The sequence below is a fragment of the Dysidea avara genome, chromosome 11 (genome assembly GCF_963678975.1).
Source record: "Dysidea avara chromosome 11, odDysAvar1.4, whole genome shotgun sequence".
NCBI classification, from domain to species: domain Eukaryota; kingdom Metazoa; phylum Porifera; class Demospongiae; order Dictyoceratida; family Dysideidae; genus Dysidea; species Dysidea avara.
Window position 1 is genome coordinate 6,973,454 of NC_089282.1, and position 18,578 is coordinate 6,992,031.

An 18,578-nucleotide genomic window follows, 5' to 3' on the forward strand; every position below is an offset into this window, starting at 1 on the left:
GACATAAAAGCTAATTATTTTACAAGAGAAATTATATGATGCATTAAACTTTTGATGTATCAGTGTGATGGAATTGATTCTACTTGCATGGGGATGCACGGTTATTGGGGAAAAAAGTACTTGGCAATCTATGGACATGGCCAGCAATTTGTAACTGTTTTCAAAGACAGGGGAGAACAATGTTCCTTTTAGATCAGAATCACTGTAATTATAGTAGAAAATTTTTATACTGTGGTTATATTCTAGAGTATTTCCATTGGAATTTAAAGGATAATTATAAGATGTATATACTAAAGTTGTATATGTCTTTGTAGTCCTATTATGTAGTTGTTCTCAAATGTAATTAATATGCATAATATATCATACATTAAACTTTATTATTAGTTAAACAAGAGGAAGTTTTACCAACAAGTTATGAGTGCACGACCGACTTATTAAAGTTAACCTTTTTAGAGATGTGGCCTTCTATACAGGTGGTCACTAAGACAGGTTCCAGTGTAGCAGCATTTTCAGATATTCAACTGTTCATTCAGTGTCATTCGCTTTGCACTAAAATTGATTTTTATGACCCAGTACATAAAACTTTCAAGTAGCTAAATGGTATGACAGGATGATTGACAGAATGGTGAGAAGCAGACATGATGAGACATAGCAGTGCATTAACTGGTCAAGAAGTTCAATTTCAAATCAGTTGAAATAGTGTTTCGATAATTGCATTTAGGGATCAAACGTGAAGTCATGAACAACTTATACCAAACACATAAATTATGTGACCAAATTTTGGAAAATCTCTCTTATGGGTGCATTTGACACATTAAATAGTTAGTTCTGAAACACAGCATTATAAATTAAATTCCTACCAATTCAAGAATAGAATAAACCATAGATACCTTGAATTACAAGATAAATTTTGGAAGTATTTGAAAATTGTTTTCTGCTATTAACAGCACCATGCTAGTTTAAAAATTCCAATTGTTTCAGGCACAACCATAAGGGAGATTTTCCAAAATTTGGTCACATATGCACATGGTATTTATTTTAAAACAGATCATGTAACTTTTTATTTTTAAATCCCATTTAACACCAGTCATAGTCCCATTCCAGTACTACAGGTAATTTTGACTGAAGAGAAAAGTTATAAATTGGGTACAAGCCCCATAAATCTAACCCCAATTTTGTGAATAACATTAAGGACTTATGGGAACTTTAAAGTGCATTAGGATAGTTATCAAGATTTTCCCACATTGAGACAGCCACTGGCATAGCTACTTTAAAAAATTATTTTATAACATATACATGTAGCTATAGATATTACATTAACAACAATGCAAGCATACATACATGTAGTAATGCCATAGTTACTATGTGTATGTGTAGTTTCAATATTGCATGTGGAAACATTACATTTCATTAAAATGTTATTTGAAAAGGAAATCATTATAAAATGTTATTTCAAAAGGAAAGTATGTGCTATCATGCACTAGATGTCCTCTTCATCTGAAGGATCTTCATCTGAAGGATCTTCATCTGAAGGATCTTCATCTGAAGGATCTTCATCTGAAGGATCTTTCCCAAATTGCTTTTGAATGTAGTACTTTAGACAGTCTTGTTGATCCTCCGGAATAAACGAATTATAAACATCTTGAAGAGAAATTTGACCAAGATGATTTTGTTTCCATTCATTGTAACATTCCTTCTGTATAAAAAGAAAATGTCGTTCATGTGATATGAACTGAGCAGATGCTACAGGGATTGAAAGAAAACCATTACAAAACACACAGTACTTATCATCAATAGTAACATCGGGGTATGACACTAAGCATTCCTCAGTTTTTATATCACACATTGGATTGAATGCAACAAACAACCACTTCAGAGTACTACTGGCATGGAAAGCATTAATCAAAGCCATTGCACCATCATCTTGAATGTCATTAAATGATAAATCCAACTGTAGCAAAGTTGTGTTATTTGTAAGTGCAGCCGCTAAGGCTTTAGCACCATCATCACATATCATGTTGTTTCGTATGTAAAGTGAGGTGAGTGTCTTGTTCACAAATAGTGCATCAGCTACATACTGACATCCCTCATCACTGATTTTGTTAGATCCTAATGCTAAACATATGAGAGTAGTGCTATGTCGTAATATGTTTGCAATCATTCTAGCAGAGTCAATGCTGAGGAAATTCTCAGAAATGTCAAGTAATTTAACGTTTGTAACATTGTGCAGTGCTCCACAGATTATTTTCATCCCAACATCATACATGGAATTTTTTGAAATATCCAATGACACAAGTGAGCTGTTGAAACTGATAAAATTTGCTATCATGTTAGCAATTTCAAAGCATAAGCAGCTACTACCGAAATGCAACGATTGAAGCTTCCTGTTTCCCAGAATAGCTATTATGAGGTCGATATAGCTTACACCAAAACAAGCCAACATAATTTCTGAAACGTCCAGTGAAGTAAGAGTTGGACTGTGTTGTAAAGCATAAAGAAGTGAAACATGAGAGGTGTGTTCTTGAGCAGTTTCATCCACATTCTCTCCAGGAAACCCAAACACAGGCTTACTATGAGATATATTAAGTGACAATAAAGTTCTGTTTGTATTTAAAAACTCTGCAATAGCTATAGCTCCTTTGCGTCCTAAGGTATTAGCTGAAATATCTAAAAGTTCAATAGTACTACTCATTGTTAGGCCCTTCAACAGAATGCAAACATCATCACTGGTCATATCTACATTGCTAAGCACTAAAGAACGGATTGAACTGCATGACAATGCATCAGAAATTTCCTTACTGATTTTGATTGGATTATCAACTATTGCAAGTGTTTTCAAACAGTTTGTCTTAATAATAGCTGCAATAATTATAGCACTTGGAGGTAATAACCAATTTTTTTTAAGATACAAGCAGTCAACATTTCTGTTTACTCTCTCAAAATAATTACCTAAAATATTAAAAGAATCCTGTGGAATAAGAGTATTTAAAAGTTTTAAGCTTTTGCAATGGTTTGTCGATGTCTGCGACAACAGCAGCGCCAAAGATAACATGTGGTGAGGATACAAAGCAATTTGGTGGTTAACCCAGTCTCTGCTCCCAAGAGTGATTGTGTTATTAATATCAAATACATCTAGTAGAGCTCGACACATCTTATCGTTATTTACCTCAGTGTAGTATCGAAACAACAACAGTAGTTTCATTTGATCCCCTTGTATTTGATTTCCATCATGCAGAGATTCAGTTTCCTGAACAAACTTGTTAAATGCTACAGATTCACCACCAGTTAAACCAACATACATCAACCACATATTGGTATTCTGGTTATGCCATAAGGATAATGCTCCACGCAAAGATGTCACACCAGAGTTAACACAAATGCAAATATCGTTATATGGTTCTTTCATCAGTGAATGTTGCTCCTCATCAGGTAATCTAGTGATGTGGTAGGCAGCAAGGAATTCCTGCATGCTGTAGTGAATGAAATTTACCGAAATATCATGTCCTACTGCCCCAGATTCAGGAAAATGTTCAACTGCTTGTAATAAACCCAATCCATTATTAAAAATTTTAATGGTCGGGCAAGTTTTTTCTATTTCATCAAGTGTGAAAACTAGTTGATTTGTATTAACACCATCTAAAGCTATTTTAGAAAGCTGACAAACAACTTCGTAGTATTCTGCAGGTAAATCTGCAATTTTTCCTAATTTCGAAGGAATAACTTTCATTTTACTCAAATTTTGATGAATAGTATACAAAACAATTTTCTCAATAGCTTCTGTTAAAGTTTTCGGTAAACAATTTTGTTTGAATAAAAATATCATAATTGTTAAATACAATGGAATAGAGCAATATCTATCTATAATCATATTCACACTTAAGAAATCTTGGAACTTTCCTTTTTTCTCAGGCAATCCTTCAAATGAGCGTGAAATAAACAAACTCTGATCCTCCTTATCAAAGCCATGGATTTCAAATATGCTATCAACTACTTTATGTAAACGGTATGATCCACTTGGTCGTGAGGTGATGAGTATTTTTGAATGTGGTAATATATCACAGTCAATAAGTCGCAAAATAAAACTATCTTCTTGTAGCTTGTTCTGGCATTCATCAAAACCATCCAACAAGAATAATACATCATCTTGTGAATCACATAGCTGCTCAACAGCTTGTGTACCTTGTGAAGCACTAATCAGTTCTTTATTGACAAAATAGAAAATCAAATTTTTAACTGAGTTGATCTTCTGCACTTTAGGATCACGTAAACGCAACACAAAAACAATTTTAAAATCAGTCAACAATTTATCTTCTGCCCAGCAATATGCTATTTCCTTAACCAATTCAGTTTTTCCAATACCTGGGGCACCTTCAACCAATACACATTTTGGTCTAGCACTGCTATTTGGCAAAACAAACAAATCTTCAATGTTTTTAGTTGCTCTATCACCAGCAGATGAGTACACATTAAGTTTATTGGCTAAAGGAAGGTGTTTTTCAAAGTCAGAAAACATTTTTATATTTATTGTACAGTGCTCTTTTTTTGTTGACAAAAGTTGCTCCTGTGTTTTCCTTGAGCTACACTGCACAAATGTTAAATGTATGTATTTTTTCGTCAGATTCGATGCATATGGCTGATCAGTCACACTAACAGCAAATCTTGTGCTTTTATAACGTTTAGAAAATTTTTCAGACAGAGCAGTTAACTCATCTATTAAAAAATAAATAAAAAAAAAACCAGGTACAATAACACAAATATGTACCTGGTACCAGGGTACCAGGTAAGTGTATAAAATAGTAGGAACATAAAATATCACAACATACATTATATTTGATCAGAGTTACCATTCAGAAAATTTATACTCCTATATCTTTAATGCAGCAAGAATCAAGGGTAGGCATTTTCACATTGAAAGACTCATATTACCTTCATAGTGCCTTGGCAGTGTATTAGCTGAGTACAATGCAGGTCGGCATGCCTTCAAAATGACCTGAAATACTTCCAAAGAGTTTCTGCCAATTTTTCTGATTTTTCTGAAGAATAGCCAGAAATTCAGTGATGTCAGGGCCTAGTTACACAACACTACAGTCATGTTTATTTAGAGGAAGCATGCGGCACACTAGCATGAAAAGCATGCTGAAGTCTGGGAGTAGACTTTGCTAGCAAAAGTCTAGCTCCCTCTTATACCTTTCTCTCAGCACACGTAGACTACTAATTTAATGATGGATGTGACCCAGGATACGAAAGACAACAGACAAAAGACATAATCGATATCATGCACACACAATTTGCATTCTGCTAGAAAGGACGAATGCCTTTTGAGTCACTTTGGAGGCATGTTTGGGCTTGATAGCAACCAACCAACTATGATTTATACACACACACACACACACACACACACAGATACATTGTTAGAGTTGAAACTGGGTTTGGTCATCCAAGTAATGTCTTGTACTGTTTCCCACTGCATGTGAAGTAACTTTAGAGCTTTGGTTTCTTCAGCTCTTCTATATTTTGGTCTTTTACACTTATGGTTAACTTTGTGTGATGATTTTAAAGCACCACATAACCCAACCAAGTGACTTCATCTATATAGAATGTCCCCATCATCCAAGTGACCAAATCTTCATGTTAACCATCAGCTTCACCTCGGTTTTTAAAATCTACAAAGTTTCTTAAACCCTGAGATACTTTCAACCTTACTTTGTGGTGTAAATATAGGTTAGGAACCCAATCCAAGGTTTTTCATAGTTTTAGGAACTGATGCAAAGCCAAGGTTTCTAATATAAAATTACAAGTTTAAGGAAAAATTAGGAAATTTTCCTTAAACTTGTTTGTTTACTTTTTTGTAACATTATTATGACTGGTGAACCCACGCATACTGCATCAAAAGAAAGGATGGCACCAGAATTAATGTTTTTGTCTGAATGGCACACGCCTCAGTTATCAAATACTGCTTTGAAGTGCAGTGGCCATTACGCTTCACTTTCAGCTATGTTCAGCCCGTTACACAGTGCTACAGATGAAAAACAGTAGAAGAAATGCCTCTGCAACAAACCAGTCAGCACGAAAATATGACGATTCGCGTGCACCCAATAGCCAAATGATTTTGAGTTGCTTGAGGAGGCCATTGCTGCTGTTGCAGAGCAGAAGATTTCACATTTGGTAACTTGGGCACCCCCAGATACTGTGAACTTTTCTTTAGTTGTTGCTGATGGGATTGCTTCTGAAACTCTGTGTGATGGGCAACCACATGATTTGAGGCACTCTAGTTATCAAGCTCACTACCCATTAGAATTTCCCCTTCATCATCCACCTACAGTTAGTAGTAGACCTTAGCACTTTCTGGACCATATCTATCTGTTTATGAACTGACTTCTGACTTTAATGCTACACACTATCCCAATGATTACCATCCATTCATCTCTTCATTCAATCCTCTAGTACCTACCAGTTCCCACTCTTCCCTCTTTACCCTCTTCCCCACTATGCCCAGCATCTCCCTTCCACCTTGACTGTATATTTAGTATAATTATTGTTTTAGCTCACATGTGTATGTTATAGTAGTGGTACTATTCCTAAATTATCATCGATCGCATCGTACTATCAATTACTGCTTCGAAAGTGTAGCCACCATTACGCTTTGCTTTCAGCTATTTTCAGCCCATTACACAGTGTTACATACAAAGAACAGTGTTAGAATTGTCTCTACGATCAATCCAGTCACCATGAAAAATACGGACGATTCCTGCTCACAAACATACTGTAGGGAAGCCATGTATCGCGCTACTGCGAATTGACACCTTGCAAAAAGAAATGAAGAAATTGGTTCCTAACCGATGACTCAGTGTTTAATTTGTATTTTTAAAACCCATATTCAAAAATAAGCTCTATGACTAGGTTTCAAGTACATTTTGCTAAATACTACACAATGAACATACTTGAAGTCTGATTAAACTACTCAGTAGGTACTCAAGGAGATTTCTAATATGTTAGGAGGTAGTGCTGGGCAATATTTCAATATACTATCAATATCGTGATATTGAACCACACAATATATCGTATCGAGGTAAATTATACAGCCACAATAATATCATTTAGACAATATAATCGCCAATATTGCATATATCGCCTGATTAAATCTGGCTAGTGGTTGTGTTTCCTGCACTTGCTATATACCTACAAGGAAAGACAATTCAATTATGGGTAAATTCCAGCTGTTGTCTGGCACCATTTCACATTCTATGATATAATATGATGCAATAATGTGTTATGTAATGTTACTATAGCTTGACGAATTTAATTATACTCAATATTTAATCATATCATGAATATAAGCTTGTAAATATATCAAATAGCACTATTTTCAGTATTGCCCAGGACTACCAGGAGGCTTCTTAGTGACATCAAGAGTTCATACTATAGAGAGGAAGAGTATCCAACCCTGTGTTACCTGGTCAAAACACAGAGCGTTCAAAGACTGCACAATGACTATCAGCACCAAAATGTATTATACTAGTATTTAAAAAAAAACTGTTAATTTAAAATGAAGTAGGGATCTATGCAATAATAAGTAGTGAAACAAGAGATGAACGATGCATGCTATTACGGCATAGCTCGATAGGAAAGTCACTACTTTGGCACTGAATAAAATCATTGTTGTAGCTAATGTGCCAAAGTAGGGAAGCTATGCTGTAATAGCATGCATCATTCATCTCCTGTTTCACTACTTTTTATTGCATAGATCCTTACCTCATTTTTTTAAATTAACAATTTAAAAAATATTAGTTTGTTTAGTTTTTTTGTTGTAGCACAGCTACCTACAATGTAACTTGTGGCTGTTCTAGTAGAATATCTTACATGACTGTTGTATTAGAGTGACTGTTGTATTAGAGTATATCTCGAGTCAGCCAAAAAGGTGCGCAGCTAGCTAGACCGATAAGAACTAGAATCCTTTTTACTGATAGGTAAGTAGCTAGAATGTTAATAGGTGCATGTGGTCTCTGTACTCTATCGCTACTACTCCACTTATATAGCAATTTATTTGATGGGCGTGGTTGCAAACTTATCCCAATCGTGAAGTTGCAGATATATCTCTTCTATAGTAGCGTTGGGACTGAAGCGTTTCTGAAATGCAACTCTGAAATAATTCTGTGACATCTCAATATGCTGCTGAAAGAAAGTGTTGATATGGAAAATTAACGCCTTGATATGGATTCGTTGGATGAAGAAGAACAAGCAGCCTGATTGAAGATAAAAGACAAGGTGCAGAGGGCTTACACTCACATCCCACAAGTGAGTTTTTTATTGTGGCGTAAAATGGTGGCTGTGCGCTGCTTCGTTTGGCGCGACTGTGGTCAAGCAGTCAGGCTAAACTTTGAGTTTTATTATTTTAAATTCTATATCCGGCCACCTGTAAGTGCTTTGTTATATTTAATGCTGTATTGCATATTATATGGACTAGTACTATTCCGTAAAGGTGATTTTCATCACGTAAAATGTCTCTAGGGTGATTTTTAAAGGCAGGATTTTTGGCAGCACGCAAAATTTTCGAGGCGGTCTCTGCTTAAATAGTACTACCGCTGTTTGACTAGTATATCAAAAATTTTTGATTTACAATGAAGTAGGGATCCAAGCGATAAAAAGTAGTGAAACAAGAGATGAATGATGGTATTACAGCATAGCTTGGAGGGAAAATCCCTACATTGGCAGGGGCGGATCCAGGGGGGCTTTGGGGGCTCAAGCTCCCCCCTTCACTTTTAGGCTTTACTTGATCAATATGCTGAGTATTATAATGAAATTTTGTCTTAGCATAATTATATGATCACTAATAATACAAATACTCATAAAACCACCTTATAAACATCTTTCCAAGGTATTATCAGTGGATTTATGCTAAAGTTTATGCAACAAGGCCCCGGATCAGCATTGGAGGTGTGCAAGATCAAAATATTCTAATAGAGCAGTCAGCTAACTACTCTAATAGAACATTTACTGGAAGCATATAGTTGGTTCTGTTATGGAATTTTTCCAAATCTGCCTGCACCTATACATACAATGAAGTGAAGGGCTTCATTCACCTACTTGTGTAGTTAATATGTATGGCAATACTTAATTCAGGTACACAATTTCCATTGAAAATGCTCTCAGATTCAATCTTGTATTGTTCAAATTTCAAAATTTTCCACTTTCAACATTATTATTCTAACATGCACCTATTCAGTGTTGTGCAATTGTGAGAGGGTGCATCATGTGCTTGGTTGTCTGTACCTACCCAAACTTTTCCATTAACAAAATGCTTCAGAGAGCCATACCTATAATCTAAAGGCAGTATATAAAATATCTACAGGCAGAAAATATTATGAATTTTTTGTGGAAATGTCTCCAAATTGCAGTATTTTAGCATCTATTATTCAAAAATTTCCTGGGGGGGGGCATGCCCCCAGACCCCCTTAGTTCTAGCATGCTTCGTGCTGGGAAGTGTGCTTTGCACACCTCTACCCAAGAGATTAATACCTTGAGTTAGCCCCCCCTTTTATAAATCCTAGATCCGCCCCTGATTGGTATGTTATAATAATAATTTTTTTTGCTCGATGCAAAAGTAGGGATTTTCCCATCAAGCTATGCTGTAATACCATCTTGGCTTGTTTCACTACTTTTTATCGCTTGGATCCCTACTTCATTTTTAAAAATTTAACATACTAGTTTGTTTCATTTTTTTTGTTATAGCATACAGCTATACATTTGTGACTGTTCTATTAGAGTGACTGCTGTATCAGAGTATCTCGAGTCAGCCTTCATCTACCAGGGGATGTCACTATTTCATATTTTCATTGTGTTAGCATTATGAATACAGCTAGGCCAACAATAACAGGGTGTATCATCGCGATTGAGTAATAGATTGTTAAGAGACATGGTCTCAGTGCTTGATTGTTATGATTAATTAATCAAGATCACATTAATAGCCGTGGTATTGAACCTATCCTGAATATCTATGGAGGGTAAGCACTTAAATAAGTTTTCAGGGTCTAAATATGCCGCTCAAGGAATGTTGATAGGGAAAATTAATGCTTCGACATGGTTTCATATTGCATGAAGAACAGCCTGATTGAAGATAAAAGGAAAGACAAGGTGCAGAGGGAACATTTGCCAAAACCCCAAAAGGCACATCTCACTGATGAGTTTGTTATTGTGGCCATAAAATGGTGGCTGTGTGCTGCTTCAATTGGCCTCCAGCCTTGTGACAAAAAATTGAGTTTCGGTGATTTTTATAAATTCTATATCTGGCTGTCTGCAAGTGTTTTCTTGATTGTTTGTTTGTTTTTTTGTTTTTTTAAATGCTGTATTAAACGTTAGATGGACTATTATTAGTCTGTAAAGGTGATTTTTGTTGCACAAAATGTTACTAGAATAATTTTTAAAGGCAGCATTTTAGGTGGTGCTTGTGAAGGAGTCCTATACGTACTTAAAATATCGCTACTGAAAGGGTACCAATGGACCCTATCCGCATTGATGTCACACCTTAAAAGTGGCGGGCATAGTGTGGGTACTTTGTATCGGGTGTATTGAGAGAAATAGTGTTTTGCTATGATAATGTTTATGTACAGCAGCAAGGAGCAAGGTGAGGCATACATACTTACTCACAAGACAGATGCACGCAGTTTTGTATTCATATCAAAACTTAGGTCTGGTTTTCCCTGGTGGGATTATCTCACATCACGCCAACTAGCCTCTTACCTTCACTACGCAATAGTACTATGTTGTGAAAGCCGCAAACAAAGTTCATTTCGGTTACTCTGAATAAAACGTGATGAAGTGCCCACACTAACATGGCAATTTTGTCAATATGACATCAAAGTGGATAAGGTCCATATTGAAACAAATCACTACAATGTTTCCCTTTGATAAATTGGCACAATTTCAACACCTATGTATCATTGTGCTTCAGTCAGTGAAGCCAAGTGACAAATTTGTACAGAATTATACTGAAGTATTCAGGATATGATGCAACACAGTGTGTTTCGACCAGGTAATACAGCATTGGATATTCCCCCTCCCTTTCTATATTATGGTGATATTAGAGACCTCATTAAAATCTATGCATGCCATGTTCTAATTGCCCTTTCATTTGGAAAACTTACTTATTACAGGTATGGGAGTAATATACCCATCTCTTAACTAGTGTAATTATACCAAGGTATTTAGCGATACTGAGGCATTTTTCTCAATACTGTTCTGTCCTTCAAAAATGTATTACCACCCATCCTTAAGTCATAAACCAACACACATCACTTATAATTTGCTTCACAGTACAGAAACAACACAAAGATATCCTCAGTTGAAGTCTTGTTTCACTGTTTACAGAAGCCATTAAATGTACATGAATTATTTTTGTAGCACAAAATTTTCACCTATGTTTCAATGTGATTTACTTACAAAACAGAATTATGTGAACAAGTTGGGCTCAGCGGGTCACAAATAGTGCTGATTATTTGGAAAAAAAAAATCTTAGAACAATAGTGTTTCAATAACAGAATCACTAGCTAATGTACATAACATCACATCAAGACACACAATAGTGTGTTGTGTGGACCAAGAAGCCGGCATGCCACACTGTGGGTATATTGACAGGAAGAAAGAAAACATCATTTTTACACCTTTGTATCTCGGTGATCCCTTATCCGATTGGAGCCAAATTTGTAGCAGAGTTTCCCGCCAGCTAGGGAAGTTCACATTGCAATTTTGAAGGAAATCACCCTGACCATTTCCGAGATACAAGTGGCCAAAGTTTCAATTTTTTTCTTCGTTTTCTTCTTTATCTTTTCGCACACTTCGCAAAAATTGCTATAAAACACAAACACGTACTCCGATCGCCTTGAAATTTGGCACACATAAAGGGAGTCCAAAGGCAAATCCTAGTATCAAATGTGGTGCAAATCCAATGAATGGTTCAGGATTTATGACCAATTATTTGCATAAAATGTTTAAGCAACATTCAAGATTATTATGCAAATCAAATTACTTATGTATAGAGTGATTAATGATTGGAACAGTTTACCTAACTCTGCCATCAATTAACACTTTTAAATTGCTGTTAGATAAGATTTTAGATTTATTTTTGTATAATGTTAATGCACTGATTGGGTATACAGGCTTTTCCTTCACCCGGGGATGGGCTAAACCGGGACAGGAATGGGGACCAAGAGGGGTAAAACCAGGACAGGGACAGAAACAGTGAAAGTGGATACTAGGGAACTACATGCAGAGTGACAGTGGATGGATAAGACCTTCTCAAGGCTGAGTGATTCAGTTCCAGAAACTGGTAAAACAAGATCAAGATACCCTAATAGAACAGTCACTCTAATACACCAGTCACCTTAATAGAGCAATAATCCTAACCCCAATGCAAAATAATAATAGTTAATGCTTCCCAAGGATCATTCCCCAGGACCCTGTAGATTTGAATTTACTGAATGCACCATCTCATGCACACTAAGGCATGCCTTCCATTCTACATAATCATGGCTGTGTATTTAGGCCCTGGCTTATTACATAAGCCTGGATTGAAAACCAGTTATCAAAAGATTTACTTATAAATGTAAATTATGTATAAACAAGGCTGAAAGATCCAAACACTACTGGAAAAGTATATCTAAACCAAAACAGCAAAGCTGTAATAAAATAGTGCGGCCCTCAAAAAGGCCAGGATGAAAAAAAGATGTGAAATCCAAGGTGGCAGCCAAGAAATGGCTGTGACGGTAGGTTAATGGCAAAAATTTTAATTATGACAATTCAGGTGAATTTGCATTGCCTCCTCCACTAGGATTCGGCACCAAATTCACCTGAATTGTCATAATTAAAATTTCTGCCATTAACCTATCATCACAGCCATTTCTTGGCCGCCACCTTGGATTTCACATCTTTTTCATCCTGGCCTTTTTGAGGGCCGCACTCTTTTTTTACAGCTTGGCTGTTTTGGTTTAGATATCACTTCTTTTTGTATTGCAAGCCACAAAGCCAGCCATAAACTGGCTTTGGTGCTTCTTTTTAACTTGTTTTTTTTCTTTTCTGCAGGAATTGTGGAACAAAGGAAGAAATTTTGTGTACAGCTTTTTGTCTGATTAAAAATATTTCTATATTTAACAATGCATGATAATCACATACTGTAGGTAATAAGGTGACTTCTTATACATAACTGAACTGTAGTTGAAACTCCCATTGTTTGTAGCTGAACTCTTTTTAGAGTGACTTGTTTCTAACTGAATTCTCTACATGGTGATTTGTTTCCAACACATATTTATACAGGATGATTTGTTTGTAGCTGATCCCTATAGGGTAACTTGTATCTAGGTGATATCTCTACAAGTTTGTAGCTGAATTCTCTACAGGGTGATTTGTTTACAGCTGAACTCTCTACATGGTGGCTTCTTTGTAGCTGAACTCTCTACAAGGTGACTTCTTCTAGTTGAACTCTCTACAGGATGATCTTTTCATAGCTGAACTCTCTACAGGGTGACTTGCTTGTAGCTGAATTATCTATAAGATTAACTGTTTGTAGCTGAACTCCCTGCAGAATAACTTGCAATGTGATTAAGTTATAAACGTAGCTGAATGCTCTATTAGGGTGACTGTTCTATTAGAGTATCTCGATCTCGCATTTGCTACATGTAGTTGGCTTTTGAATCATAACTCAGTAATTTGTAATCCGACTCTTCTGTACTACTGCAACCACTTTCCATGATGCTTATTCCAGCTACACACCGATTTTCAGTTCATTACTCTAAGCGGTTTGCCTGGTAGGCGTGAAAACTAAAGGTTTATTTATTCATAAAAATCGATCGCGTAATTGTGACACAAGTTGGGTTTTGTGTCATATCTCGACGGCCTTTATCTCGATTCTTTTTAAACCACAAAAAGGTACTCCTACAATGACTACTCCATCTACATAGCAATTTCCAGCTCATTCCTTCAAGTGGTTTACCTTGTAGGCGTGACAGACCTTCGACCTTTTTTTACGCGAATAATCGGTCGTAACTCCGCGAACGTTCATCGGAATCCTACCAAAGTTGGTACTGAGATCTGCCTTAATGAGCCCTTTAAGCGTGCCACATTTCAGCCCGATTGGAGCACGCATTTGTGTTTTATGGCAGATTTTGCAAAGTGTGCGAAAAGAAGTAGAAGAAAAAACCAAGAAAAAATCAAACTTTGGCTGCTCATATCTCAGAAATGGCTGGAGCGATTTTCTTCAAAATAATTTAATTTGGAATCTAGACTCCCCTACCGTGCAGGCACTTGCGCAGCAAATTTGGTTTCAATTGGATAAGGGATCATGGAGCTACAAAGGTGCGAAAATCACGTTTACTTTCTTCCTGTTAATATACTCACGGTGTGGCTTGCCGGCTTCTTGGGCCGCACAACACACTACCGTGTGTCTTGATCCATGAAATCCCAATGAAAAAAAAGCACCCACTCAACTGTAAAAAGTCAGGCCCAATGGTTGGGGAATGATCCTTGGGATGTATTAAAATTAGATTCTTTATTATCATTTTGCATTAGGGTTAAGGTGACTGCTCCGCTTAAAGTGACTGCTCCGCTTAAAGTGACTGCTCCGCTTAAGGTGACTGCTCTATTAGAGTGACTGTCCTATTAGAGTATCTTGATCTTGTTTTACCAGTTCTGGAAACCACTCAGAAACCATTCTTAAGCAGGTCTTATCCACCCACTGTCACTCTGAATATAGTTAGTAGGTAGTCCTGACTGTAACCCTTCATTTCCTTGTCCCTAGTAAGCACTTTCACTGTTTCCATCCCCTGTCCCCATCCCGGTTTTACTCCTCTTGGTCCCCATCCCTGTCCCCGTCCCAGTTTTACCCAAACCCTTCACCCGTATTTAATCATACAGTGTAAATCATAATAAAACAAGATCAATTTGTTGTCACGCCTACAGGGTAAACCGCTTCATGGAATGAGTTGAAAATCGGTTTGTGGGCAGATAAACCATTGTAGGAGTGCTTTTTGGTGGTTTGAAAGCAATGGAAATAAAGATCATGGAGATATGACAAGAAACCGAAGGTGTGTAACAAATGCGTGATTGAGATTCGTGAACAAAAAATACCAATAATTTTCATGCCTACCAGGCCGCTTAGAGCAATGAGCTGAAAATCGGTATGTAGCAGGAGTAATCATCATAGAAAGTCCTTGCAGTAGTACAGAAGAATTGGATTACAAACCACCTTCGAAAACCAACTCTGTATACCAAATGCGAGATCAAGATACTCTAATAGAACAGTCACCCTAATAGAGCACTCAGTTATGGTTATGACTTACTCCATTATAGAATTCTATTACATTACCAGTTATTCTGTAGAGAGTTCAGCTCCACACAGTTAATCTTATAGACAGTTCAGCTACAAGTAAGTCACCCTGTAGAGAGTTCAGCTACAAATATATTGCTGTAGAATTTCGAGTCAGAACATTACAAGTCACACTGAGGAGTTCAGCTATAAACAAGTCATGCGCCCTGTAGAGAGTTCAGTTACAAAGAAGTCACTCTGTAGAGAATTCTGAGAACAAGTCACTGTGTAGAGAGTTCAGCAACCAATGGCTGTGATGGTAGATTAATGGGAAAAGACCACAGTGAAAAAAGATGTGAAACCCAAGGTGGCAGCCAAGAAATGGCTGTGATGGTAGATTAATGATAAAAATTTTAATAACAACAATCCAGGTGAATTTGGTGCCAAGACCAAGCGGCAGGGTGATTTCTCTACAGGGTGATTTGCTTGTAACTTAATTCTCTACAGGATGATTTATTTGTACCTGAACTCTCTACAGAGTGATTTGTTTGTAGTTGAAACTTCTGCAGGGTGATTTGTTTGTAGCTGAACTACAGGGTGGTTTCTTTGTAGCTGAACTCTCTACAGGGTAATTTGTTTGTAGCTGAACTCTCTACAAGGTGATTATTTCTAGCTGATCTCTCTACAGGGTGACTTGTTTGTAGCTGATCTCTCTACAGGGTAACATGTTTGTAGCTGAACTCTCTATAGGGTGATTTGTTTGCAGGTGATCTCTCTATAGGGTGACTTGTATCTAGCTGAACTCTCTACAGGGTGATCTGTTGATAGATGAAATCTCTACAGAGTGATTTGTTTGTAGCTGAGTCTCTACTGGGTGACTTGTTTCTAGCTGATCTCTCTGTAGGGTAACTTGTTTGTATATATAACTGAACTATCTACAGGATGGTTTCTTCATAGCTGAACTCTCTACAAGGTGACTTGTTTCTAGTTGATTTCTCTACAGGATGATTTGTTTGTAGCTGAACTCTCTACAGGGTGATTTGTTTGAAGCTGAACTCTCTACAAGGTGACTTCTTCTAGTTGATCTCCCTACAGGGTGACTTGTTTCTAGCTGATCTCTCTACAGCATGACTTGTTTCTATATAGTTGAACTCTCTACAGGGTGATCTGTTCATAGCTGAACTCTCTACAGGTGATCCATTTGTAGCTGAGTTCTCTACAGGGTGGCTTGTTTCTAGCTGATCTCTTTGTAGGGTGACTGACTTGTTTCTAGCTGAATGAGGGTTAGACGCAGTTTAACCCAGATTAACTGGCCGATCGTAGCCTGGTTCTCTAAAAGTGTCACAGAGATAGAGGACGGAAATGGTGGCAGACTATTCGGCATCACGTGCATGGAACAATAAACATACACGAGGCAGAAGTGCGAACTAGTTTCCTTTCAGTGAGACAGTACAGTAGAAGAGCGATAGCAACAAGAGGAAGACACTTGTGTGGGATAGTCGGTCGGCTACAGTGGATAACGAGGAACTGAGTAGAGAGAATGGCAGAAAAATTGTCAGCAAAGATGCTGCTCAAAGAAAACAGGAGTCAGGCCAAGAGTAGCTTAGTGAAGGCCTCACAAAAGCAGAGCCGGACAAGCGAGACTGACTCGCTTGGCCACCAACCGTCACGAGGTAAGTAGAAGCAAAGGGTTTCTCCCTGTAGCCATATGGCAGAGGGATGACAATACAGTTGTGTTCACGGGGCGAAAGAGCGAGGGATAAAGGCGGGGGCTGTGAAAGGGTCGAACAACGCAGGATGGTATCGAAACCACAATTAGACTAGAAATAATAGGGGTGCTGGGCCTGTAAACGTTAATTGAAAATTGTCAGTATATGTACTGAGCCAACGTTCCAGCAGTCAAGGAAGGCCAGCTCAACCGCAAAGATGGTCGATTATGTGCTGAGCTAACGTGCCAGCAGTCAAGGAAGGCCAGTTTAACCGCAAAGATGGTCAATTACATCATAGATATTATATACTATGTAACTGGGATTGCGTACCAACTTCGTTAACACTTATCAACACTGCCAATCCGCATTGTACTTTAATATACGGTCTTCTGTTAGTAAACGTAAACGTTTCCCATAAAACTGGCCACTTCTTGGCGATTTTACTAATACGAAAGATTTTAACCTCTTCAACATTATGTAAACAGTGAAAGGATACACTAGAACACTTCTCAATAGACTGAATTACCAGGAAAACGCTTGAAATACACCATAAGCATTGTGCAAGTGATTTTACAAGCCTCAAACTCGCCACCATATTTCATCGAATAATGACTCAAAAAACCAAGCTACAATCGTCATGCCTATCTTAAACAATTCGTCTGTGTCCACTCAACCAGCAGCATCATAGTAAGTGACATATTTAGCCATTTAATAAAAGCTGAGATCCCCAAACACCTTCCAACAACACGAAGCGGATACCACTATTTTACCACTCGCACTCATCTGGACAGAAATTGGTCAATGTATGTTGCACTTATAGGACAACTTACCTACCATGTATGTCAGTTAATTGGGGCGAGCCCCACACTAGTGAGAGAGCCATAAGTCATCGTCAATTACACGGCAATTTACGATCAAATACGAAAACTTCCAGTCATCATTCATTACACGGCAACTTCACGATTAAATACGGGAAAAAAACCATATAAGTTCTTTAGTGTCATACCAGGACACAATAATATACAAAGTAGTGTCAGTCATCGTCAATGTCACAGATGTAATTAACAGTGTAGATTACTGGACTTCCTTATTTGTACTTGTCATAATGGATGCCACGGCAAAGTTAAACAGCATAAATTACTGAGCTTCCTTATTTGTACTGTCGGTCATCGTTCATTACACAAAGTTAAACGGCATGGATTACTGAACTTCCTTATTTGCTGTCAGTCATTGACTCATCATCAATGCCACAGCGATTTTTCAAAGACTTATAGTACAATGGATAGAGATTACAAATGAATACCAGCTAAGAGGCTGCCTGCACGTTATTGGATCTTCGATAGCAGTGGAAGTGCAAGCACGTAACTACAAGATAATGCGCACCTTCCCGGTGATACTCCAGACTATTTACAACTGAAAGATGACATTGTTAGCACCTAGTGACAATAGTGATGAAAAGCCACCAAATTATTCACCACTTGAACTGAATGCGCAGTCTTCGACACTTCGACCATAAAATGCACAGTGGTGTATAAATATTTTAAATAGTTACATTGTAATATTGAGGTAGTTATTCA

General features: G+C 37.3%; 1 protein-coding gene across 2 annotated transcripts in view; it reads right to left on the bottom strand.

Moving 5' to 3' along the window:
- Positions 1 to 1,290: 1,290 nt before the first annotated feature.
- Positions 1,291 to 18,578, bottom strand: part of LOC136237828 (protein NLRC3-like) — a 30,439-nt gene continuing 13,151 nt past the window's right edge. For both annotated transcript variants that reach the window (XM_066028044.1, XM_066028045.1), the window contains one exon: positions 1,291 to 4,710. In XM_066028044.1, the coding sequence (XP_065884116.1) occupies positions 1,481 to 4,710 (3,230 nt within the window). In that variant the 3' untranslated portion in view covers positions 1,291 to 1,480. The remainder of the gene's footprint in view (positions 4,711 to 18,578) is intronic.